General features: G+C 46.3%; 1 protein-coding gene across 1 annotated transcript in view; it reads right to left on the reverse strand.

The window, feature by feature from the left end:
* TEP1 (telomerase associated protein 1) overlaps positions 1 to 21,243 on the reverse strand; it is a 53,471-nt gene that overhangs the window by 236 nt on the left and 31,992 nt on the right. Inside the window, 35 exon segments of the mRNA XM_078151306.1 lie at positions 123 to 484; positions 590 to 695; positions 1,089 to 1,188; positions 1,385 to 1,534; positions 1,760 to 1,881; positions 2,037 to 2,173; positions 2,520 to 2,652; positions 2,745 to 2,821; positions 2,913 to 3,045; positions 3,626 to 3,733; positions 7,448 to 7,561; positions 8,241 to 8,401; positions 9,484 to 9,696; positions 9,816 to 9,969; positions 10,337 to 10,549; positions 10,695 to 10,850; positions 11,138 to 11,237; positions 11,454 to 11,578; positions 12,692 to 12,815; positions 14,484 to 14,721; positions 15,215 to 15,329; positions 15,562 to 15,650; positions 15,927 to 16,060; positions 16,301 to 16,451; positions 16,747 to 16,879; positions 17,197 to 17,289; positions 18,174 to 18,353; positions 18,479 to 18,632; positions 18,875 to 18,914; positions 18,917 to 19,049; positions 19,181 to 19,375; positions 19,573 to 19,690; positions 19,814 to 19,927; positions 20,262 to 20,386; positions 20,917 to 21,037. Of these exon segments, the coding sequence (XP_078007432.1) occupies positions 123 to 484; positions 590 to 695; positions 1,089 to 1,188; positions 1,385 to 1,534; positions 1,760 to 1,881; positions 2,037 to 2,173; positions 2,520 to 2,652; positions 2,745 to 2,821; positions 2,913 to 3,045; positions 3,626 to 3,733; positions 7,448 to 7,561; positions 8,241 to 8,401; positions 9,484 to 9,696; positions 9,816 to 9,969; positions 10,337 to 10,549; positions 10,695 to 10,850; positions 11,138 to 11,237; positions 11,454 to 11,578; positions 12,692 to 12,815; positions 14,484 to 14,721; positions 15,215 to 15,329; positions 15,562 to 15,650; positions 15,927 to 16,060; positions 16,301 to 16,451; positions 16,747 to 16,879; positions 17,197 to 17,289; positions 18,174 to 18,353; positions 18,479 to 18,632; positions 18,875 to 18,914; positions 18,917 to 19,049; positions 19,181 to 19,375; positions 19,573 to 19,690; positions 19,814 to 19,927; positions 20,262 to 20,386; positions 20,917 to 21,037 (4,921 nt within the window).

Here is a 21,243-nt window from a genome sequence, read left to right on the forward strand (position 1 = left end):
ATAGACACAAAGATATAGTCTCACTTTTAAGACTTTCAGTATAGAATCTGTGAAACTGGCCAAAATACTAAGTTTTCCCTTCCCTGTGCCATCCAAGTTCCCATATCTACTGCCGTGCTCACCAGCTGTAGGTTGGGTCTTTCCCACAGCTTCACATCTCGGTCCTCAGAGGCTGTCAGCAGCAGATCAGGGAGCACATGGAGGGCTGTGACTGAACCAGAATGGATCTAAAGAGAGACAAAGCAGGGAGAGGCAGGCATGCTAAGCTTCCCCAGAGCCCTACCTCCTATGAAATCCTCTTGCTTTCTGTCTAATCTCACCTTCTTGGAGTACCGTGTCTCCAACTTCCGGAACACGAGTTCGTCATCTGTGTCCTGCTGTATGCTTCTCTGCCATATGTTGTTGGTGTTCCAGTCTCCCGCAGGGGTACGTTCTGCCATGTTCCAAAGGACCCCTTCTGAGCTGGTACACAGGAAAGCAGAGTCTGCCATTCCCAGGGCAGAGTTAGAACCAGAGCAAGCCACCTGGCCCTCAGCATGCACCTTTTCCCCTTTAGGTCTCTATTCTCTTGGATCCTTTGCTGGCTTACCAGACTCAGGCTTGGCTTGGGTTATCCACAGTGGGGTTCCTCTGGGATTTTCCAGCGCTAGATTAAAATCTTCTATAAACAACAGTGTATTTGACTCTTTCTGCTGCTGTTGAGGGACAGATGGAAACAAGCATATGTGAACACGTGTGTATTGTATTAACCAGCCAATTTCAGTCCAGGTTCAGTAATAGTTTATCTGCAGGATTCCCTGAACTACAGCCATCTGCAAACCTTAGCCACACCAAAGAAACCAAGCTTGGAGTGTCAGTGTTAGACCCTATAGGAGATACAAAGTATAAGACATATCTGTCCCCAACGAACTCTGTGTAATTGGGCAATTAACATGAATGCAAAAAGATAAATGAATCATGTATGCATATTAATCCACAAGCCAGGCACCATGCTAGGTGCTAGGGACACAAATGCAGAGAGTCAAACTATCCGTATTTTCAAGGAGCGTACACTTAGAGAGGCATTTAGCTTCCCATGCAAGACTTACATAGACATCAAGTGAAATGTCGCTTTGAGTGTTCAGGACAAATACACCATATTCCTTGTGGGTAGAAAATGTACCATACATGTTGAGATGGTGTTTTTCCCTAGAGTGAAAGGAACAGAGATTAAACTTGGAACCTTTTCCTCGAGACTCAATGGATCTGTACCCATGACTCATAAATAAGATCAGCTTTAGAGAAAGGAGACTTGTGTTATGTAAGTTAGATTAAACCTTCATACCCTGAAGGTTCTTCCCACTCATGCCTCAACTTAGGAAGAAGTAAGTGCCTAAGATCTTACCAGGACTCAGAGACAGGAGAATCTAGATTCAATAGCAGCATCCCCCAAAGTGGCTTTGCTAAGATGAGAGAGCGGCTATCTGGGGACAAGTCCATAGTGGATAGCAGAGTGTTCTTATCCTCCAGGTTCAGTTGAAGGTTAAAGCCCAGGCTGGGAAATTAATAGAGGGGAGAAAGTTGTCCAAATCCTATTGTATTCCACCAGAACCACCCCTGGGTTATACGGGGCTGAAATGGAGGTGATGAAATCCTCTTCCAGGAATCACAATTCTTCCAGGGATATTTTACCCAAATATTGAAAAGGGGCAGTGATCTGACCTGAGTCCCCTTTGCTCAGCGATTGAAGCCCCTATTACTTCCATTTACTCCATTTCACCTGAAAATATTGGGCATGAGGCCCTCCTTTTCCACTTGCCACTTGGTGAGGTTTTTGTCATTGATCAAGGCAAAGAAGGTTTGTGGAGAGGACCAGCACAGGGCACTGACTCGGCCGGGGGCCTGATAGAGATCACAAGGTGGGCTCAGTGTCTTGGGCCCAGAACCAGCCTCCCCAGCCAGCCTCCCTTTCAAACACAGGCATAACCTCTTTTCCTAGGGCACACTACTAAGCCCCAGGTGAGGCCCCAGTAAAACTGAAGCCAACTCCTACTCACTTGTGCTCTAGCCACAGCTTTGGCCTCTTGCCATAGGATTAATTCCCCAGCCTGGCTGCCAGACACAGCCAGGGAACCGTCTGGAGCCCAGGCCACAGCAGTAATGGCTGTGCGCCTCTCACGAGCACCTACATCATCTGGAGAGAAGAGACATCATCAGAGGAAGAACAAGATACACTGACTACAACACAGGCAACACTTGTTAATTTGCAACAGTGAATGTTGGTACCAGTGAAAGGACACATCCTTCTTTTTAACAATCAACTCAACAAACTTTTTGAGACTATACTTTGTCAGGGGACTGGCTGGGTGTTTACTGGAGAGCATCTGTAGTGTCAGAACGTAAGTTTAACAAACACATAAGTAGTATATAGAGATACATATGCTAACAAAGTGGGACTAGAGTTGGAATGAAAGGAGAAATGACTAGTTACTTTCCTCCTAGTCATAAGCTCCCATCTCATCTCCCAGGCGCACACTTACCCACTTTCTCTGGCACGTGCCAGAGCCTCACTGAGCCATCTTTTGAGGCAGTCAGGAGAAGACCCAAGGTCTCTGAGGCTGCAGCTGAAATGATTGCGCCACTATGTCCTAGTAGGGTATGGGTCTGAAACACCTATAGAGGAAGCAGAGATGGTAAGTAATCACAGAACTATGGTCAGGGCATCGTTATCTTGCCTCTTTCCCTCAACCCCACTGGGGACTCACCAGCAATGGATGCCACAGCCGTGTGGCTCCATCTAGTCCAGCAGTTACTACCAAGAGCTCTGACCCAGGCTGTCCAGCTGATGGGAGATGGAGACGATGGAGGGAGAAGGTCAGACGGAGGGCAAAGAAAGGAAGAAGGAAAAGGATGGAGGGAGGGAATTTTGTCACCTGTACGAGGCTCCTGGATAGCCACACAGTGGCTGATGGGTCCAGAGTGGGCAGGAATGCTTGTCAGCTCCACTCCTCGAAGGTCCCACACTTTTAGCGTTCCGTCCCGGCTCACAGATACCACGTGCTCCTCCTGCTCCACCCCACCCCACATCAAGATCACGGTTATGTTGAGGACAGGTAAGTGTGGGTTTTGCCATTGCTTGTCTCACCACCCACACACCCATTGCAACAGAAGGGAAAGAATTAGATATAGCCTTAAGCTTAAGTGATCTGGAATAAGTAATCAAATCTAGGAGGTAGTTAAGTGGACTCACCATAACAATTTAGTAATAAGTTCAATTCTGATGTATTGCTCTTCCTCTCATAAAACATCCCTTACCCTTCTTACCAGACACTTGACTCCTACCTCCCTACCCCATCCAAAGCAGCTTACAGTCCATTGGATTGTGAGCTCCTAGAGAACAAGGCATGTCTTTTGCCTTTCTTAGTATCCCCAGTATATAGTAGGTGTTTAATAAATGATTATTGACTGACTAATAAATACCCTTGAAACCTATACAGACAAATTATTCAGGACACTTGATCACCCCAATTAAACTTTAGTATAAGAGTACCCTCCAAATCTAAATTCTTCTTGAAGAGTATAGCTTATTCACCTTCCCCATGATCATTTCCCCATCATGAAGCCCACCACCCCATTCCTATCTCACCACAGCGACCACGGCGCTCACTGCACTCTGATGACCTAGAAACTGGCCAAGCTGCTGGCCAGACACTGGGTCCCATAGCCGCACAGAGCCGTCATTGGAGCAGGAGAGCTGGAAATTAGAGGTGACAGATGAGGGACATTCATGCTTTCTATTTTTATTTAGCAGTGGCTATATATAAGACATAGGGCTGTAGGCACAGTCTGTCTTCATTCCTTTTCAGAGTGGTATCCTGTTGGATACTGATTTGGCAAGAGACTAAGAGATGCCTGCTTGCCTGCCTGTCTATCCATCTGTTTAGATGAAGAGCGATCTAAAAAACTGGAAATGTGGCTGCCAATCAACTGGGGAATGAACAAATCATGAAATATGAATGTAATAGAATATTATTGTGCCACAATAAACAATGCATATAAGGCATCTGGAGAAACAGTGTGAACTGATGGAGTAAAGCAGATAAAACCAGGAAACAATGTGCACAATGGCTCTAATAAGCCAAAACAACATGGAAATGAAACCAAATGTTGTAATGTCAGAGTAACCACTCTTGGCCCTGGGTGAAAAAAGAGATGGACGTGCACCTCCCTCCTTTCCTTTGAGAAGGAGGTAATTTATGGTGCAAAATGTTATATGTGTTGTCTGACATTATTTGACAACCTTCCCATTAAGCACTTATTCTCTTCCTAACTTTCCTGTTGAAGGTAATACCATCCTCCCAATAACCCAGTCTCACAAACTAGGTGTCATCCTACACTCCTCACTCTTTCTCATCCCCCATAACCAGTCCACTGCTAAGGCCTGTTAATTTTACCTTCATAGCTTTTCTCATGTATCTCCCTCCTTTGTCTCAACATTGCCACTACACTCTAGTGTAGCCCCTTACCATCTTATGCCCGGACTATTACAGTAGCTTTCTGGTTGGTCGACCTGCCTCAAAGTTTCTTCTTGCTCTAGTCCCTCTCCACAGAGCTATCAAACAGATCTTCCTAAAGTGCAAGGCTGACCATATCACTCTCTCTCCTATTTAATAAACTCTTGTTACTTTTTAGTTGTGTCCAACTCTTCATGACTCCATTTGGGATTTTCTTGGCAAAGACACAGGAGTAGTTTGCCTTTTTTTTTTCCTCCAGCTCATCTTACAGATGAGGAAACTGCAGCAAAGTTAAGTGACTTGCCCAGGGTCACACAGCTAGTAAGTGACTGAGGCCAGATTTGAACTCAGGAAAATGAATCTTCCTGACTACAGGCTTGGCACTCTATCTACTACACCCCTAGCTACCTTCAATAAACTCTAGTAGCAACCTGTCACCTCCAAGATCAAATATAAAGTCCTTTGTTTGGCTTTTAAATACCTTTATAACCTAGCCCCCTTCTGCCTTTCCAGTCTTCTTACACCTTACCATACACCATGCACTCTTTGATTCAGTGACACTGGCTTCCTTATTGTTACTTGAGCAAGATGCTCAATCTCCCAACTCCAAGCATTTTCGTGGATGTCCCCAATGTCTGGAATTCTCCCCTCTTTATTTTCATTTCCTGCCTTCCTTCAAGTCCCAGCTATAATCTTACTTTCTACAAGAAGCCTTTCTTGATCTCTGTTAGTGTTAGTGCCTCCCCTCTGTTGACTTTCTCCATTTTCTTTTGTCTTTATCTCATTTATACATAGTGGTTTGCATGTCATCTCCCTTAGACTGAAAGCTCCTTGAGGGTAGGGGGTGTCTTTTGCCTTTCTTTGGATCCCTGGTGTTTAGCACAATTCCTGGTACATAGTAGTTGCTTAATAAGTGCTTGTTGACCTGACTTAGCACTACTGCTGTGTCATCTCCTCCTGAATATTTTCTCTTCACTTTCTCAACTGGCTTTTTATGATACTGTTTTCTTCTGGCCTTCTTCCTGCTCCTTCTCAGTCTCTTGACAGGTTATCCCTGTCATGTCTACTGTCAGTATACCTGAAGGCTCTGTCCTGTGGCCTCTCGTCTTCTTTCTCGGTAACCTCTTCATTTCCCATGTGTTCAATGACCATCTCTATACAGCTGACTCCCAGATCTACATATTCAGATCTACTCCCTCTCCTGAGTTTCAGGTCCACATCACCACCGACCTATTGGACATTTCAAACTGGATGTTCCACAGACAACTCAAACTTAACGTGTCCAAAACAGAATTCACTATCTTTTCCCTGAAATGCACTTCTTTTTCAAACTTCCCTATTACTGTTGAGAGCACTACCACCTGTCAAGTCTGCCAGGTTCTCCACCTCATCCAATCAGATGCAAAATCTGGCCACCTCTGTCTTCACAACATGTCTCACATAGGTCCCTTTCTCTCCATTCACACAGCTATCACTCTAATTCATGCTTCGTTATCTCTCACCTGGACTAGTGCAGTAGCTTCTTCATGGAGCCATCCTGAAGTTTTTCTCTCTCCAATTCATTCAGCCACCAAAGTGATTTCCCTAAAGTGAAGATCTGTCTGCATTACCCCACTGAAGTCAACAAACTCCAGGGCTTCTGATCGCCTCTAGGATCAAACATAAACTCCTCTGTTGGGCATTTAAAACTTCATACTGTGTGGCTCTGGGCAAGTCACTTAACCTCAACTGCCTCACAAAAAAAACTTTTTATAACCTGCCCCTATTCTACCTTTCCAGCCTTCTTAAAAATTCCCCTCTACATGCTATGTGGTCTAACCACATCTGCCTCCACACTGTTCCATCTCTATTTTCCTTACCTCTGTACTGACTGACCAGCTCCCAGTCCTGGCATACTCTCCCTCCTTACCTCTGCTGTCTTGGAATCTCTAGTTTCTTTCATGACTAAGTTCACACGCCATCTTCTGCATGTAGCCTTTCCTGGTCTTCCCATCCCTTCCTGTTCCCTGCTCCAGGTGTCAGTGCCTTCCCCTCCCTCTAAGGTTACAATTTATCTGCTCTATGTGTGATCTGTATATACCTGCATATGCATATGAAATCTCCCCCATTTGAATATGAACTCCTTGAGGGCAATGAATATTTAGATTTTGTTTTTATATGTTTTAGCCGACAACTAGACAAGCGTTTGTTACAATGTAGGTGCTTAATAAATGCTTGCTGGTCAGTTGGTTTTAATTGTCTTTCTTTGTGACAAGGAAGAATCCATGGTTGCTGAGAGTATATCAGGAAGTGACTAATTACCAATCAAAAAGAAGAGATATCTACCTAGAGTCAGGGAGGAACAAATGAACTCCTACAAGGGCACTCTGATTATCTCAAGCCCTGGGCCTGGAGTCAGTAAGATTTGAGTTCAAATCTAATCTCAGACAAATACTAGCTGTGTGGCTCTGGGCAAGTCACTTAACCTCCGTTTGCCTCAGTTTCCTTAACTGTAAATGAGGATAATAATAGCACCTACCCTGCAGGGTTTGTTCTGAGGCGCAAATGAGATGATATTTATAAAAAACACACCACAGTGCCTGGCTCATATAAATTCTTATTCCCTTCTCCTCCCCCTTCCCTGCTCAAAGAAGCCATGGGAGAATTTAAACTTGGAGGCGAGATTCCTGGGTTGCAGCCCTGGATCATCATCATCCATGTCATGCCCACTAACTTTGATGCCACTGTATACATGACATACAGTTTAGTCACTCTGTTTATTTGCAAATTCCTTTCCATAATGAACCCATAGGAGGTACAACTATATTCACTGCTACTAGACACAAATCTTCAGATCCCGTGGAAGCAGTGGGAACTCAGGGGCCAAACTAACATGAGAATGGCTGAAGGTGTTATGGAGTCTAACACCTGTCCGATTAAAGCATCCTTTCCTGCAGAAAGGATTTCTTACTTACCAGCATGGCATCCTTGGTCCAGGAACAGCCAGCGACCCAGTCACGGTGACAAGCAGGAAGAGAATACATCAAAACAGGAGCCTCAGGTGTCCTCACATCCCAACACAGAAGACTCTGTGAGACAGAGACATTAGGATTACGGTCAAGTCAAGAATAAAGGGACAGATGTGTTAAGGCTAGAAAGGAGATTGGCAAAGGAGTGAGGCAGATGTAGTATGAAAGGAAGGTAAGTAAATAGAATCAGATGTCTGGGACTGCTAGCACCCAGACCAGACAGAATATTAGGGGCAAAATGGGGAGACAGAGTAAATATAAATATAGATGTAGAGGTAGAGGTAGAAATGGATGTAGATGTAGATGTAGGTGTCACTATCGATATGTGGATAGAAATTCTCTATAGTATCTAGGACACGAAAGCTTGGGAAATCATTTTATTCTAGAAGTATCTGATTTCATTTTGGAACAATCTCTCTTTCTGTATATGTGTAAAATATCCTTTAGTATACTTCATACTACAAGGGTCAAATTTGCCATCTGGGAAAAAAAAGACTTCTTTGCTTTTGTTTTTCTTTTGTATTTTGATAAAAACTGAAGAAATCAGAACTGTCAAAGTTTATCTTGGGAAAAACTCAGAATTGGTTTGTTTGATGTTATGGAAACTCATGTTTAGTATTATGGAAACTCATGGCTAAGAATTGAGGAATCCAATAAGGTCAGTTGGCTACAAAGGACTAGTATGGCAGACCAAGAGTGAATGGTAGGAAAGCCAATGTGGTATTCTTTTGAGGTTTACCTGATCTCTGCTGCCAGAGGCTAGCATGCTGCCATCAGGGCTGAAGCTGCAGCAGGAGACGGGGCCTGTGTGTCCACGGAGCTCTGTACCAGGATGGAGCTCTTCTGCCATCTCTGGCTGGGTCAGGAATGGTAGTGACCACAACCGTACAGTGAAGTCCTCTGCAGCAGGCAGTGGGGAGAAAGGATACAAACTCTTAGGAAAAGAGGGAGGGAAAGAATGACCACAATGCCTGACCCCGCCCCAAGGTAAGGACAAAGAAAGAAAAATGTGTGCCAAGTCTCCAAGGACTGAGAAAAGATTTAAAGGCATAGGGAGCAAGGATAGTCAGGGAGTAAAGGTCAGGTATGAAATTCACCCTACTCCATCTATCCTTACAAGTCCAACTCATATACCCCTTCCTTCACAAAGCCTTCCCTAATCTTTCAGTTAGTATGCCCATATGACCTTCAAAGATACTTTATACCTCTCCTACATATGTATCAGGTATTATTCTGTATTATAGTTATTTATGTATATACGCTATCCCACTGCTGAACCTGATAAGTCAGGAACTATAACTTTTCCAAACTTTGTTCTCCCCCACAATCTTGTAGTTTTCTGCACCCAATGGGTGCTTAATTGAAGTAGACGGAACTGAAATGAATTTTATAAATGTATAAAACAGACTGGAGTAGTTCTATGCAGGAAAGTGGTAAGGTCATAGCTATGCACTGCAGCTAGGCTTCTAGGTTCAAAGACAAGACACAGTAAGTACCATGCCCACAGAAGGCATTTAATAAATGTATTTAATTGAATAAGTGCTATGAACACATTACAAGTAATACCCACCTAGCCCTTATCAATATTTATGCTGTCCCACTTCAACTAGATCCTCCCTACAACTTGGTAATTCTTCAGTTATTGATGCTACAGTGACTCTTCCAGAGTTTATCCTCAGACTCCCAATGCCAACTCTCGACATCACTCTGTTCTTAACAGATGCCTCTTCCTTCATTGAGATGAATGAAGCCATAGGGCATGAAGTGCCTCCTATACCTTCATCTGGACTATAGTAACCTCTTTCTTCTCTCTTGCCTTAGAAGAAGAGCTCTATTTCCTTCCCAAAACTAACTAACCTCTTCCTATTTGTATAAGTCTACCTGACTTATGGGGATCAAGAATAGGTCTCCATATCCATGACTATTCCAGATATCACATGCCCAGCCCATGAACATTTCCTCTGCCCATTTCTTTGGCTTACCTGAAGCAGAGGCAAAGAGTTCCTGGGAGGTAGCTAAACCCAACACAGCCTTCTGGTGTGCGGGTAGAAGCCAGAGACAATGGGGAGTTACATCTCCAAGCGTCCAGCATTGAAGATTCCCATCTTCTCCACCACTCACCAGGACCTTGTGGTTCAACCAGGCCAGCGCAGACACTGCCACATCTGACACTGGGCATCGACCTTCCTCAGTACCTGGACAAAGAGAGAGCAGCTAGAGTAGGGCTCAAAGCTTGACCCCACCACAGGCTCCTATGCCAAGTATCTTCTGTCCTTTTCCCATTCATCTCTCCTGCTACCCCAAATCCCAATACCTGAACAGGTACTGTAGATTATGATGCCATCTGTATGGTGACCAACAGCCACATGAGCCCTATCTGGACTGATTGCCACAGAGAGGGCAGGCGAGAGGGGCAAGGAGCCCAAAGCCCCCTTGGGTCGGCCCAGGAATCCTGACCACACCTGTATCTATAGCCCAATATAAAAAGTGACACCAACAGATTATTCAGCACACAAAGAAAGCTTGCTCCCCATACCTATAGATCAGAAATTCTTTGGGCACCCACTTGGAACAAACCCTGCCCTTGCCCACAGATTCCATTTCTCCTGAGTCACTTTCTCCAACAGAGGCACTCTTCCCAGGGGTCTTTCCCACTCAGGGATACATCTCCACAGAGATTCTCCTACTGAAATTGCAGAGACTCTTCCCCAATAAAAAGAGACACAAAGATCCTATTTTGCCTCCCTAATGCCCCAAGGCCTACAGAAAATTCAGCTCTCCCTCTTAGGGGCTCTCCTCTCCCTGCCCCTCCATCTGGGCCACCCAGGGGCTGACCTTGCCGTCCTCCCCAGCAGTTATCAGCTGGTGTCCAGATTGAAGAAAGAGAGCAGAAGCAGCATATCCCTCGTGGGCGGGGAAGGCAGCCAGTCGTGCACCCTTCTGCCAAGCCCACAGTTCAACAGACCCATCCAGATGGCTGGCAGCTAAGACTGACCCAGAAGGGGCAAATGTCACAGCACGGACTGAGGACCCTGGGCCCCCCAGCTCCTGCAAGTTTAGGAAGAAAGGAAAGAGGGTATCATGGGAGCACTTTCCACCCTACCCCTTTAGTATACTAGACCTTCAGATCCACTCTTCCCTTCCATACTAGTCCTTCTCCTCCCTCTCTCCACAAAGACTAACACTTTCTCACCATAGTTACTGTGACGCTGTCCAGTCGCAGAACACTTAGGCGCCCAGCCCAGTTTCCTGTGATGATCACGTGCCCCTCAGGGTGAAAGGCAACACAGTTCAGGGGCTTCTGGGACACGTGCTGGGCAGCTAGCTTTCCATGAACTGTGTCCCACAGCTGCAGATAGGGACAATAGGCATTAGGTACAATGCACTAGGCCCTGAGGTCCCCACATCCAGACACACTTTCCTAATTTGAGCTCTCAGAGGATCCAGAGGTCATTCCATCTACTCCCTTGCCTCTTTGAAATCTGGCTCTTCTCCTATCAAGGCCATGTCCGGCCCAGAAGAAGCATTTTATTCTGAACCAAGAGATCAGTTCTGCAGGCTATCTCCTAGTCAGTTTGTTATCCCCTGAGACAACTAGATCTTTTTCTATCTCCAACCCAAGATCCTCAACTTTACCTTCAGATGTCTATCCAGGGACACAGTAGCCAGTAGCCTGCGATCAGGGTTCAGGCAGCAGTCAGTGATCTGAAGCTGGTGGGCTTTGCTCTGGAACACCCTGAGCCCAGGAAACTCAAGTCAGGCCTGTGGATCTCCTCCCCTCCCTCGTTGAGCTCTCTGGCTCTACTACTTCCCTCCCCCCAACCCCTGGCATCCTCCCACTACCAATCTTCAGGTGATTTCAGTCTAGACTTTAGAGAAGGAAAGACTAAAAGGTAGGGGGATTATATTAGTAAGGTTCTCAGTTGGTCTCTGGGGAAATTGGAAGTCTTACCTCCAACCACCCTGGAGGTCCCAGAGCTCCAGGAGACCATCCAAGGCTGCGAGGAAGAGAGTGGTATTCGAGGGGCACAGACAAGAAGCAATTCCACCACAGCCACTCACTATGGACTTCTCCTCCTGTGGATACACTGAAGCTCTGCTTAGCTCATATTCTCATTTTGTCACATTCCTGACTTTCAATCTTAAAAAGGTATCTGAGACAGCATAGTAATTCTCTGTACCAGGGCACTCTGAGCTCTTCTGTACTCAGATGACTGTCCTGACTAAAGGATTCTCAGCCCAGTCCTAGGTCACTCCTCTTTGCAAGAATCTTGGGTCTTCTCTCAAGTTAGAGTGGTCATAAAAACTCTGAACCAGGACCCTGGGACCTACCTACCTTGCCAGTCTTCTCTCCTACTTATGTGAGCCCTCCACTCTACTCAGCCAGATCCACTCATTGTCCCCTCAACATGTCATGGCCATTTCCACCCAAGTAGGTCCTATCATCCTAGAACTCCACCCATTGATAATTGTATATGCCTGGAATATAATAGGTACTTGGCAAATGTCCATTTGGATTCATTTGAATCCTCTGAGGACCAGCCTAGCTAAGTTTGGAGCAGTTCACCACCAGAAGGCTGGTCATAGAACAATATAATGATGGGCCATTGCAACTGAGGAAGACTATTTACAGGGTTTTATTGGACCTGGGGCTATGGTGTGTGTGTGTGGCGGGGAAGTGGGGGTGGATGTTGGAGAAGTGGAAGATTCATTGGGATGTGACAATGATCTAAAAAAAGGAAAGGGCATCAAAAATATGCTAAGAAGGCACAAATTCATTAACTGCATCAGTAAAACGAATACCCACAGAGTGCTGAAATTATACATCTTTGCTGTATTGTCATATAGTAGTAGTCATCTTTTTTATGGTCCTACACTATCATAATGTCTTGGAATTCAGGGACCATATCTTACTCTCCTTTGAATCTCTCCACAGCCTTTTAATAGTTTTTTTTTTTTAACATTTGTCACTTGCTCAATCACTTTCACTGATTGATGAATGATTCTAAAAAGTCCATGTCCCCTGGCCCTCAGGATTCTAGGGCTGAATCTGTTGAAAAGGCAGGAATGACATCATCCCAAGGTGAATTTGGTTGTCACTTGGTTTATAAGAGTAGTTTGTGGAGCCATCCTGAAGGACTCTGGCTGTTCCCCCAACTTCTTCACTCCTTCCTCCCATGGCTCTCCTACCTGCCAGGTGCATGTATCCAGCAGGTGAACAATCCCACTGGCAGTAGCCACAATTGCCCGTTGTCCATTGGGGGAAAGACCCACAGCTGTAGGAGTCGAGGGAGGTACCAAAGACAGGCTGGAACTACGAAGGAAGTGTGAGAGAGGGAGAAAGAAGGGGAGAAGAAAGAAGGGGAGGAAAAAGGAAGAGGAGAAAGGAGGAAAGGCAGGAAGTGAGGGAAGGAGGAGAAGTAGGAAGGGAATGAGGGAAAAGGGGGAAATAGAGATGAAGGGCAGGAGGAGACAGATGGAAAGGAAAAAGGGGAGAGGGAAATGGGGAAGGTGAGGGAGAGAGTAAACAGAACATTCCAATATGTACCAATATATTAATACACAGATATGGAAAGATAACTCACACTCTTTTCTTCTCAACAATTGGGGTCTGTTGATCCGATCCTATCTATTATATAAATGAGTACCTTTGTCATTCCAGAGTACCCTCTTCCTGTGTCTAATGTGTACCTCAGTTATCCCTCCTATTTTTCCCTCTTTCCTCTACTGCATGACTTTCAAGACTCTTGTCACCCTCCCTTTCCAAACCCCCTAGATTCAATGGCTGAGGCAGGGGCTTAAGTCTTCCCTACCTTCTCAATACCATTACCCCACTCTTCATGAATCATCATTTGCATTCCAAGGCCTCTGGCTATGTAACCCCTTTTTTAAATCTTAGCCACCATCATCTCTCTCTGTGCCTCACCTACCCACCTATTCCCACCATCTTAAAAGACTCCAGTCCCTAACTCAAGTCCTCACTCTCCAGTATATCCCCTATAATATGAGCATCCACATTGATGACATTTGATACTCTCACCTTTAGGTTCCCTGCCTTCCTTAATTAACTTCATTCAATGCCCTTGAGAACTATATGCTAGCCTACCTTATAGAGTTGTTGTGAGGATCAAATGATTTAATAAATGTAAAGCCCTCCAGTAGTGTGAGTTTTCTTGAATGTACCTATTTTTTTTAGTTTTTCTTTTTTTTTCTTTCTTTCTTTTTTTTTTTTTTAACTTGGAGGCAATCAGGGTTAAGTGATTTGCCCAGGGCCAAACAGCTAACAAGTGTCTGAGACCAGATTTGAATTCAGGTCCTCCTGACTCCAGGGCCTGTTGCTCTATCCACTGTGCCACCTAACTGCCCTGGCCTATTAATTTAAATGTTGTTGCCCCCATTAGGATTAGAGCTCCTTGGGGAAGTGGGGAGAGGGCAATTGTTTTTGCCTTTCCTTGTATCCCTAGCACTTGGCACAGAGTAAGCTCTCAATAAATGCCTGTTGTTTTTACCATTGAGGTTGGGCATACTTGCAAGGCTCTAGGGATATAAAAACAAAATGACCCCTGTCCTTAGGGAGTTGATTGTCCTCCTCGGCAGATGTCCATGTTTGTCCCAAGTCCATTAGGCACCAACATGACCACACCCCGTATTTCATTATTAGCAGGCACTCTTGCAGCTCCGAGGTATCTCCACATATAACTGCTTCATGTGCCATTTCTTCCAATGAATCTATTCTCTACTTGCTACCTCTCCTACTCTTCCCTCAAGAGTACTAACCACTTGGTAGCTATCCTGGGTTTCTTCTTTATCATCAACTCTATGACCAATTACCTCAGTACTGTCCTGTCCAGGACTGTGGTCTGTGTGCCCCCCTGGTCTTCCACCAAGGCTACCTATAATTCTGGACTGCCCCCATCCTCCCAAGCCTGCTACTTGGACATCACTGGCCCAGCAGAGATTCATAGAGCAGTGAAGGTGATACCTTTGCTGAGCTCCCATGGTCTGTGGCTTGTTAAGCCAGTGCAAGATGGGCTGGGAGGACCACGGCTGGGCAAGTTTTGGAACCTGGTGGCAGATAGGTGAGTCTGAGGGTTGGTTGGTTGCCTGCTGGGCCAGGAGTGCTGGGTACTGGGTGAGGAGCTTGGATTGCTGCTTCAGGAATGTGTGAAATGTGGCAACATCTGGGTCACAGGGTGATGCTGCTGAAGGGACTGAAGATGCTATCCAAAGGAAAGGAAAGTCAAGGGAACAAGCATCACTGGACAATCGCTACCTCACCCCACCATGTCCAGAACCAAAGGAAAAAGGCAGCAGGCCTAGACTACCAAGTACATCAAAAAAGGAGATGGGCTAGGCTTCTCAAAAAGTCCTCTTTGTGGCCTTGAGTTTTATCTGTGGAAAATAAACCCTACTTGTCCTCCCCAGTGCTTATTGCTCTCCCAGTAGCATCCTCAAGACTAGACTCCTCCCCACCCAATAATCAATGAGTCAATAAATAAATATTTGTTAAGTACCTATTATGCGCCAGGCACTGTGCTTAGCTCTAGGGATAAAAAAAATAAGGGCAAAAGATAGTGTCTTTCCTCAAGGAGCTCATAAGCTAATGGCTCTTCTGAGGTGGAAGAGAGAAGATGGAAGACCTTGTGTTCTTTTATGTTCCTAAGGGATCCAGTTCTTGGGCCCTTTTATAAAAAGAAGCTATCCTTAACTTACCATAAAGGGCATGGGCCTCCCCTAGCTGGGAGAGTAGGCCCAATTCTAGGTAGGTAGCCATAACATTGAGGTTGGTAAGCAGGGAAGCAAGCAGAGAATGGTTCCCACTCTGTACCTAGGGAGTGACAATCAAGGTCAGGGTTAGATATTAGCAGTAGATATGATAAAGAAGAACAACATTTACTCAGCTGAGACTTTGGACCAGAAAAAGTAATCAGGATGGTGAACTTACAGGATATCATAAGGAGGAAAAGTGAGGTGAGTAGGGAGTTCAGGCGTTTGGGAGGTTCCTAGGGACTTAGAGAAGGTCTAGAGTGTTTGCATGGAAGTGGATGAAATGGCTTTACCAGGTGGTAGGGCAGATCATTCAGGGCCTCAGGGTTGCAGTTATGGAAGGTACTCAAGTCATCAGGGTCACACATCCTCCAGAGCTGAACTGCAGGGGGCAGATGAGGGGAATATCCAATAAGTTAGATATAGCTCAGGGATTGGAAACCAGCACCTGGAACTGTTCCTTATCCCACTGGACAGTGAGCTCCTTAGCAGCCCCTGGCCAATTTCCCTTGGGACATGAGAAGTCCTTAGTCTACCCACTCAGATTCTAAAAAGAAGGGGATTTGATCAGAGGCTCCATAGGATATATGATTTTCCTAACCCCAGGTCAAGATCACCCTTATTTAATGTCCTGCTTTGACTGCTCCATTCTGATCACCTGCAATGAGGACATGTGCTGTGGTCTTCAGGCCAGGTCTCTTCCTATAGCGCAGTTCAACTGCTGAACTTAGGGGCCCAGGAGGGAGGCGTAGCTGGGCTCCAGGAAGTTCCAGGGACCCTACTCCCAGCAAGCTGGCCATCACAAGGAGTAAAAGTAGGAGACAAACAGTGAAGATTTTGACCAAGCTCTGGGGAACATGTACCACCTCACACTGGAGGGAACCTTATATACTGGGTTTCAACCCTGTCTTGGGAGAAGAGGAGTTTGGGACTGAAGTCAGAGTGGTTTGTAGGGGATCTCTTAGATGGGAAGACGACCACATGATACCAAGAAGAGTAGGCATGGTTTGAGTTGGCAGGGGCATCTATTACCTGCGCAGACTGTGGACGAGGTAAGTAAAGGGACCCATAGGATAGGGGTCTCCTTTATTTCTAGCCGCCATAGCTTCTGCCCAACCAACAGTCTCCAAGGGTAGTGCCCGCCATGTACTTATCACCCCATGAAGCTGGTCCATTGTTAGACCTGCAATCCAGTATAACTTTCAATCTCCCCACGGTGTCTCCTAAGTCCTTTACTAAATCCCACAGTGTCCCCATTCATCCATTAACAAGTCTATAGTGGCTCAAATCTCTCACCAAGCCTACAAAGAGAACCCTCCCCAAATCCCCTGAGGAGACCACCCCCATTTCAAACTTCACTCTAATCTCATTCCTCCCTCTGCCCTCAACTTAATTCTTAGCACCCCTCTCACAGGCTGGGCCCCAAACCACCCTTCTACCAAGTGCCTCCCTCGTTTGTCCTGTCCCTGAGGACTGACCACTGCGTGTGACATGGAGGGCAGCCAAGGCAAGAGGCAGAATGTCAGAGCCATGCTCCTGCTCCAGGATGGCTAGCACGTGCTGGAGCAGCAGAGGCACAGTGGCTGGTAGTGTCCGAAGTTGCTCAGACATCTAGGAAAGAGTCCAGGGGTCAGAATGTGTTTGTTAACGTAAAACAGGTGATATAGGAAGGACTGGAGTGGGGAGAGAACATGGGAAACAGAAAGGATATAAAAGGGGGATGGGGATATAGGAAAGAGAAGAGGGGATAGAGTGGAGAGCTAAGGGATAGGGAAGAGAATAAAGAAATCGGGTACATGAATGGTTGGGAATGAGGGAATAAAAGTCAGAAGATGAGAATGGACTACTCGTTATGGAGTGAACGGAAAACAATGGCCATGAAAATGGAAGGCAGTGGAAAAGGGAGTTATCTCCGCCCCTGACCTGACCTGCTCATACAGTATGAAGAGGCGAAGATGATCTGTGGCCAGGCGCAAGTAAAGAGGCAGAGCCGCACCTCGCTTTGCCAGCAACAGCCGCATCTGGAGAGACGTAGGTGAAACTGATGAGGAGGATGGACTAAGACCTCTCTTCCTGGTCATCCTAAATTCTGCTCTTCCCACATCCCTTCCACCACAATGCAGACCCCCTGAAGAGAGATCTCTCCTGCTTCCACGCTCTTAAACAATGGGACTATCTCACACCACGTCACACAAATCTGTCCAGCATCTTCCCTACTGCCTTAAAATCTTGTCAATTAGGCAACAGAAACATAATGGCCAAGGGCTTAGTCACTTCTCAGTGTTGGAATTGCTCAGATGAGGACATACCGAGACTCCTAGCACCACCTGGAAACCTGAGACAAAGCTACTAAGCTGAAGCAGCTCTCCTCTCCTTGCATTAGAGTCAACTAGACTATGAGGGCTGCAATGCATGCTGTCATTTCTGATTTGTCACTATTATGCTCCTTTCCCCTAGGTTTGCTATTCAGGATTTCTAAAACTGCAAATGCTATCTCTTTTAATAAATTGACATTGCTTACTAAAATATGGATCAAGGAAGAACTGTAGCCCCTTCCTTCCCTAGCTTCCTTCAAGGGCCAGCTAAGATCCCTTTGTCCATAAGAAGCCTTTTCTGGTCCCTGTTAATGCTGGTGCCTTTTCTCCGTTGATTACCTCCAATTTATCCTGTCTCTAGCTTGCTGATACATAGCTGTTTGAAAGTTGTGTCCCCTGTTAGACTGTAAGCACTTTGACAGCAGAGACTGTCCTTTGCCTTTCTTTGTATCCCTAGTGCTACTAAGAAAAGGTCCCTGTAGTTCTGGTCCTCAAAATCTATCACTATATCCACATGACCTCACTCTTATATTAGCCCCCAGGCTCCCTATGTACTCATCCCATCATTCCAAGGGCTCCCTGCTCCCAACCTGATTGTTGAAGGATGTCTCCTCCAGCCGCTTTCCATACAGGGCCAGTTCCTGCCTCACCAACTGGGCTCGTGCTGTTGGTTCCAGGGGTCTTAGGGCCACCACGTGAGCATCTCGACGACATTGAAGGATATCCACCAACCCTGTGTTTGCTGACATACTCATGACTAGGTGCACTTTCTTTGAGAGATGAGAGAAAAAGAGTGAGGTGGTGAGGTGGTCCTTGCACCCCGTAGCCACTCAAAATAATCCCGAAATTCCTTTACTTACTTCATCTGTTAACTTCCCTATCCCCCAGCACATACCCGAGGCAGGATCTTTGGAATCCAATCTGAGATCAGTTGACCACTTTGGTCCCCTAGTTGGTCAGCTCCATCAATGACCAGCACTAGAGTCTGGCCAGAGCGTAGGGACTGAGCAGATTTGGGAAGCAGGGTTTGCAGCTCCCACACCAGTCCCCTGCATGTGGAGAGAGAAGACCCCACAGATACCTGAGTGCAGCAAGCTGGGAAAGATGGCAGCCTCCTGTCCCAACAAGGGATGCCACTTTTACTACTTGTGCTACATGGAGCAAGTCACTTAACATCTTGGGACCTCAGTTTCCTCATCTACATAATCAGAGGGTTGGATGAGCTCTTTACCTCTAAATCTATGATTCTGTGGTCCGAGAGGGTGAAGAAATGCTTAAGAGGGAAGCTTACCGGTAGGTAGATGGGAAAGGCCCGGAGCTCTGAAGCTGACGTGCAGGTAAGTACAGAGGCGTCTGAGCAAGGTGAGGACATGGCTTTGATCAGGACGGGCTCCGATGAAGTGGAAGAATACGTGGGAGCCCATGGTGACCCCACAAGGAGCCTGTAAGGCTGATACTAGGGATGACTATGGAGGTAGGAGAGGAGAAGCTGTAGCCAAAGACTTATCTTTAAGAGTCTTGCGTCCTTCTTTTCTCTTGACCCAGCACACATAACTCCCATCACCCTCCTTCCTCCCAACCTCAACCCTGCCCGTACCAGGAAGGCTGTCTTGCCCTGTCCAGGTTCCCCGGTCACTAGGCACAGACTACCACTGCGTTGCTGTAGGTGCCGGACAGTATCCTTCAGTAGGCGGGGCCGAGCTGGACTAGGTGGACACTGTAGCTGCTGAAAGGCTGACTGTACAGTGTTATCATTCTGAGTGGACTCAGTCTCTTCCATTCCTGACTCCAGCTAGGACGTACATGGAGAAAAGAATCTCAGGGTGAAGGGCATAGCTGTCCTCCATCTCTAGAGTCTGGCATCTGCTCCATGGTTCCCTTGCATCAACCTACCAATCACCTGCTATAAACTTCCCCAACACCCCAATGTATATGTTGTTTGTCATTTCAGTACCACCTCCCAGCCCCCTCCCAGTGATCATCACTGACCTGTAGATAGAGTCTCTGAAGCAGCTCCCACACATGTTGTAACACCACCTGTCCAAACTCTTCCAGTCCCTTCACATACGGCCGGCCTGCAGCCACTCCACCCCACACACAAGAGTACCTATAGGCAAAAGGAGCACCACTCAGAGCCCAGTCCCCGACCCTTCCTCCGTACCACCCACACTGCAGGTCTTCTTTACTCCCCACCCCCAATCCAGAGCAGGTGCTGCCTCTTCCATCTTACCTGTGGCAGGTGACACCCTCCTGTTTGTCCAGGTAGCTCTTCAGTTCTGAGATTCGCTCTGCAGCCTCTTCTGACTCAGATGCAAAGTCAGTTTTCCAGGCATCTGGCACAGAGCTGGCCAAGCAGAGACATGCCCCAACCCAAATTATAAGACTAGAACCCAGCTTCCCACCAGAGAGGATGGAGATCCCACAGAACACCACCATGCTTTGAGATATGCTGTCTACTAATCCAAGGCTATCCTGGGTCTACAAAGAGAAGCCATGTGCTCTTCCTGTCCTTCTGTTCCTTTTTCTAGTATCACAGCCAGAAATGCCTATAGAGTGATCAGGAAGGAATAGCTTCCAGTATTCAGGATATGCTATGGGTGAGAGAAAGGGGGCAGTACCCAAAAAACTAGGCTCAGGGTTTCTGTGGAGCTGAGTCCTGTGGGTAGCAGACAAGGTACCTGAGGAAGCTGGAGTCTCTTAGGTAGATGAGAGCTGGGGAGAAACACTGGTGGCGGGAACCTCTATTTAAAAATTGCATCACCTCCATCTCAGTCACAGAACGGCCAGATGGATAATCCTTTGCCTGAGAGATGGGAAGAGAGAAGACTTTATTCTGGGCCAATGGATGCCTCCCTTCCTCAAGACCTTATTCGAGAGTCTAGGCAGGTTCCCATATTCCTTTAGTAATCTTCCTTTATAGAGGCTAAGGGAAAAAAAAGCCAATAGACCCTTCCAATTGACACATAATCCTTAAGAGGAAACCCTTATTCTAACATGTTTCTTCCTTCCCAAATATGCCCTTCATCCTAGTCTTAGCGCCGTAGCACCTACATAAAATCCTCAGGAGAGGGAACATAACATAATGGCAGAGTGCTAGGTCTCGAATCAGAAGACCTGGGTTCAAGTCCAGACTCTGCCACTTACTACCTGAATAACCTCAGGTAAGTCACTTAAATCAACTCATCTCCATTTCCTCATCTGTAAAAATGAGGGGGTTGGACCTCCATAGTCCCTTCTAACTCTCAATTTGTGAAACTATGAGGCCAGCAAGACCTGACCCCTCCTCCTTGGCCTAAATCCTGTATTTTTGGTTCCTTTCTCCAGCTGCCTTACCCAATGGAAGTGTGGATGGTCAGGGAGGCTGTAGTTGGGAGGAACATAGCCATAGCGGGAGCCCAGGATCCCCACAAAGAGCTGTGAGTTTTCCACCTCCCCTAAGCATAATTCCAATTGTCTACAGAGAAAAAAGGGAGAAAGAAGGGGAATTACAACAGATAAGGAGAGTCATGGGATGGGGGGAGAGGAGAAGAGAAACAAATTAATATATGGGAATAACAGTGTTAAATAATGGAAATGGAACAAGATCCATCAGTTACAGGGAAGACAAAAATGAGGTAGGGAGAGAGCTAATTGTAGAGTGGCAACTCTGGAGTTAGATAA

Source organism: Phascolarctos cinereus, unplaced genomic scaffold (assembly GCF_003287225.1).
Source record: "Phascolarctos cinereus isolate Bilbo 61053 unplaced genomic scaffold, phaCin_HiC Scaffold_3;HRSCAF=262, whole genome shotgun sequence".
Lineage (NCBI taxonomy): Eukaryota > Metazoa > Chordata > Mammalia > Diprotodontia > Phascolarctidae > Phascolarctos > Phascolarctos cinereus.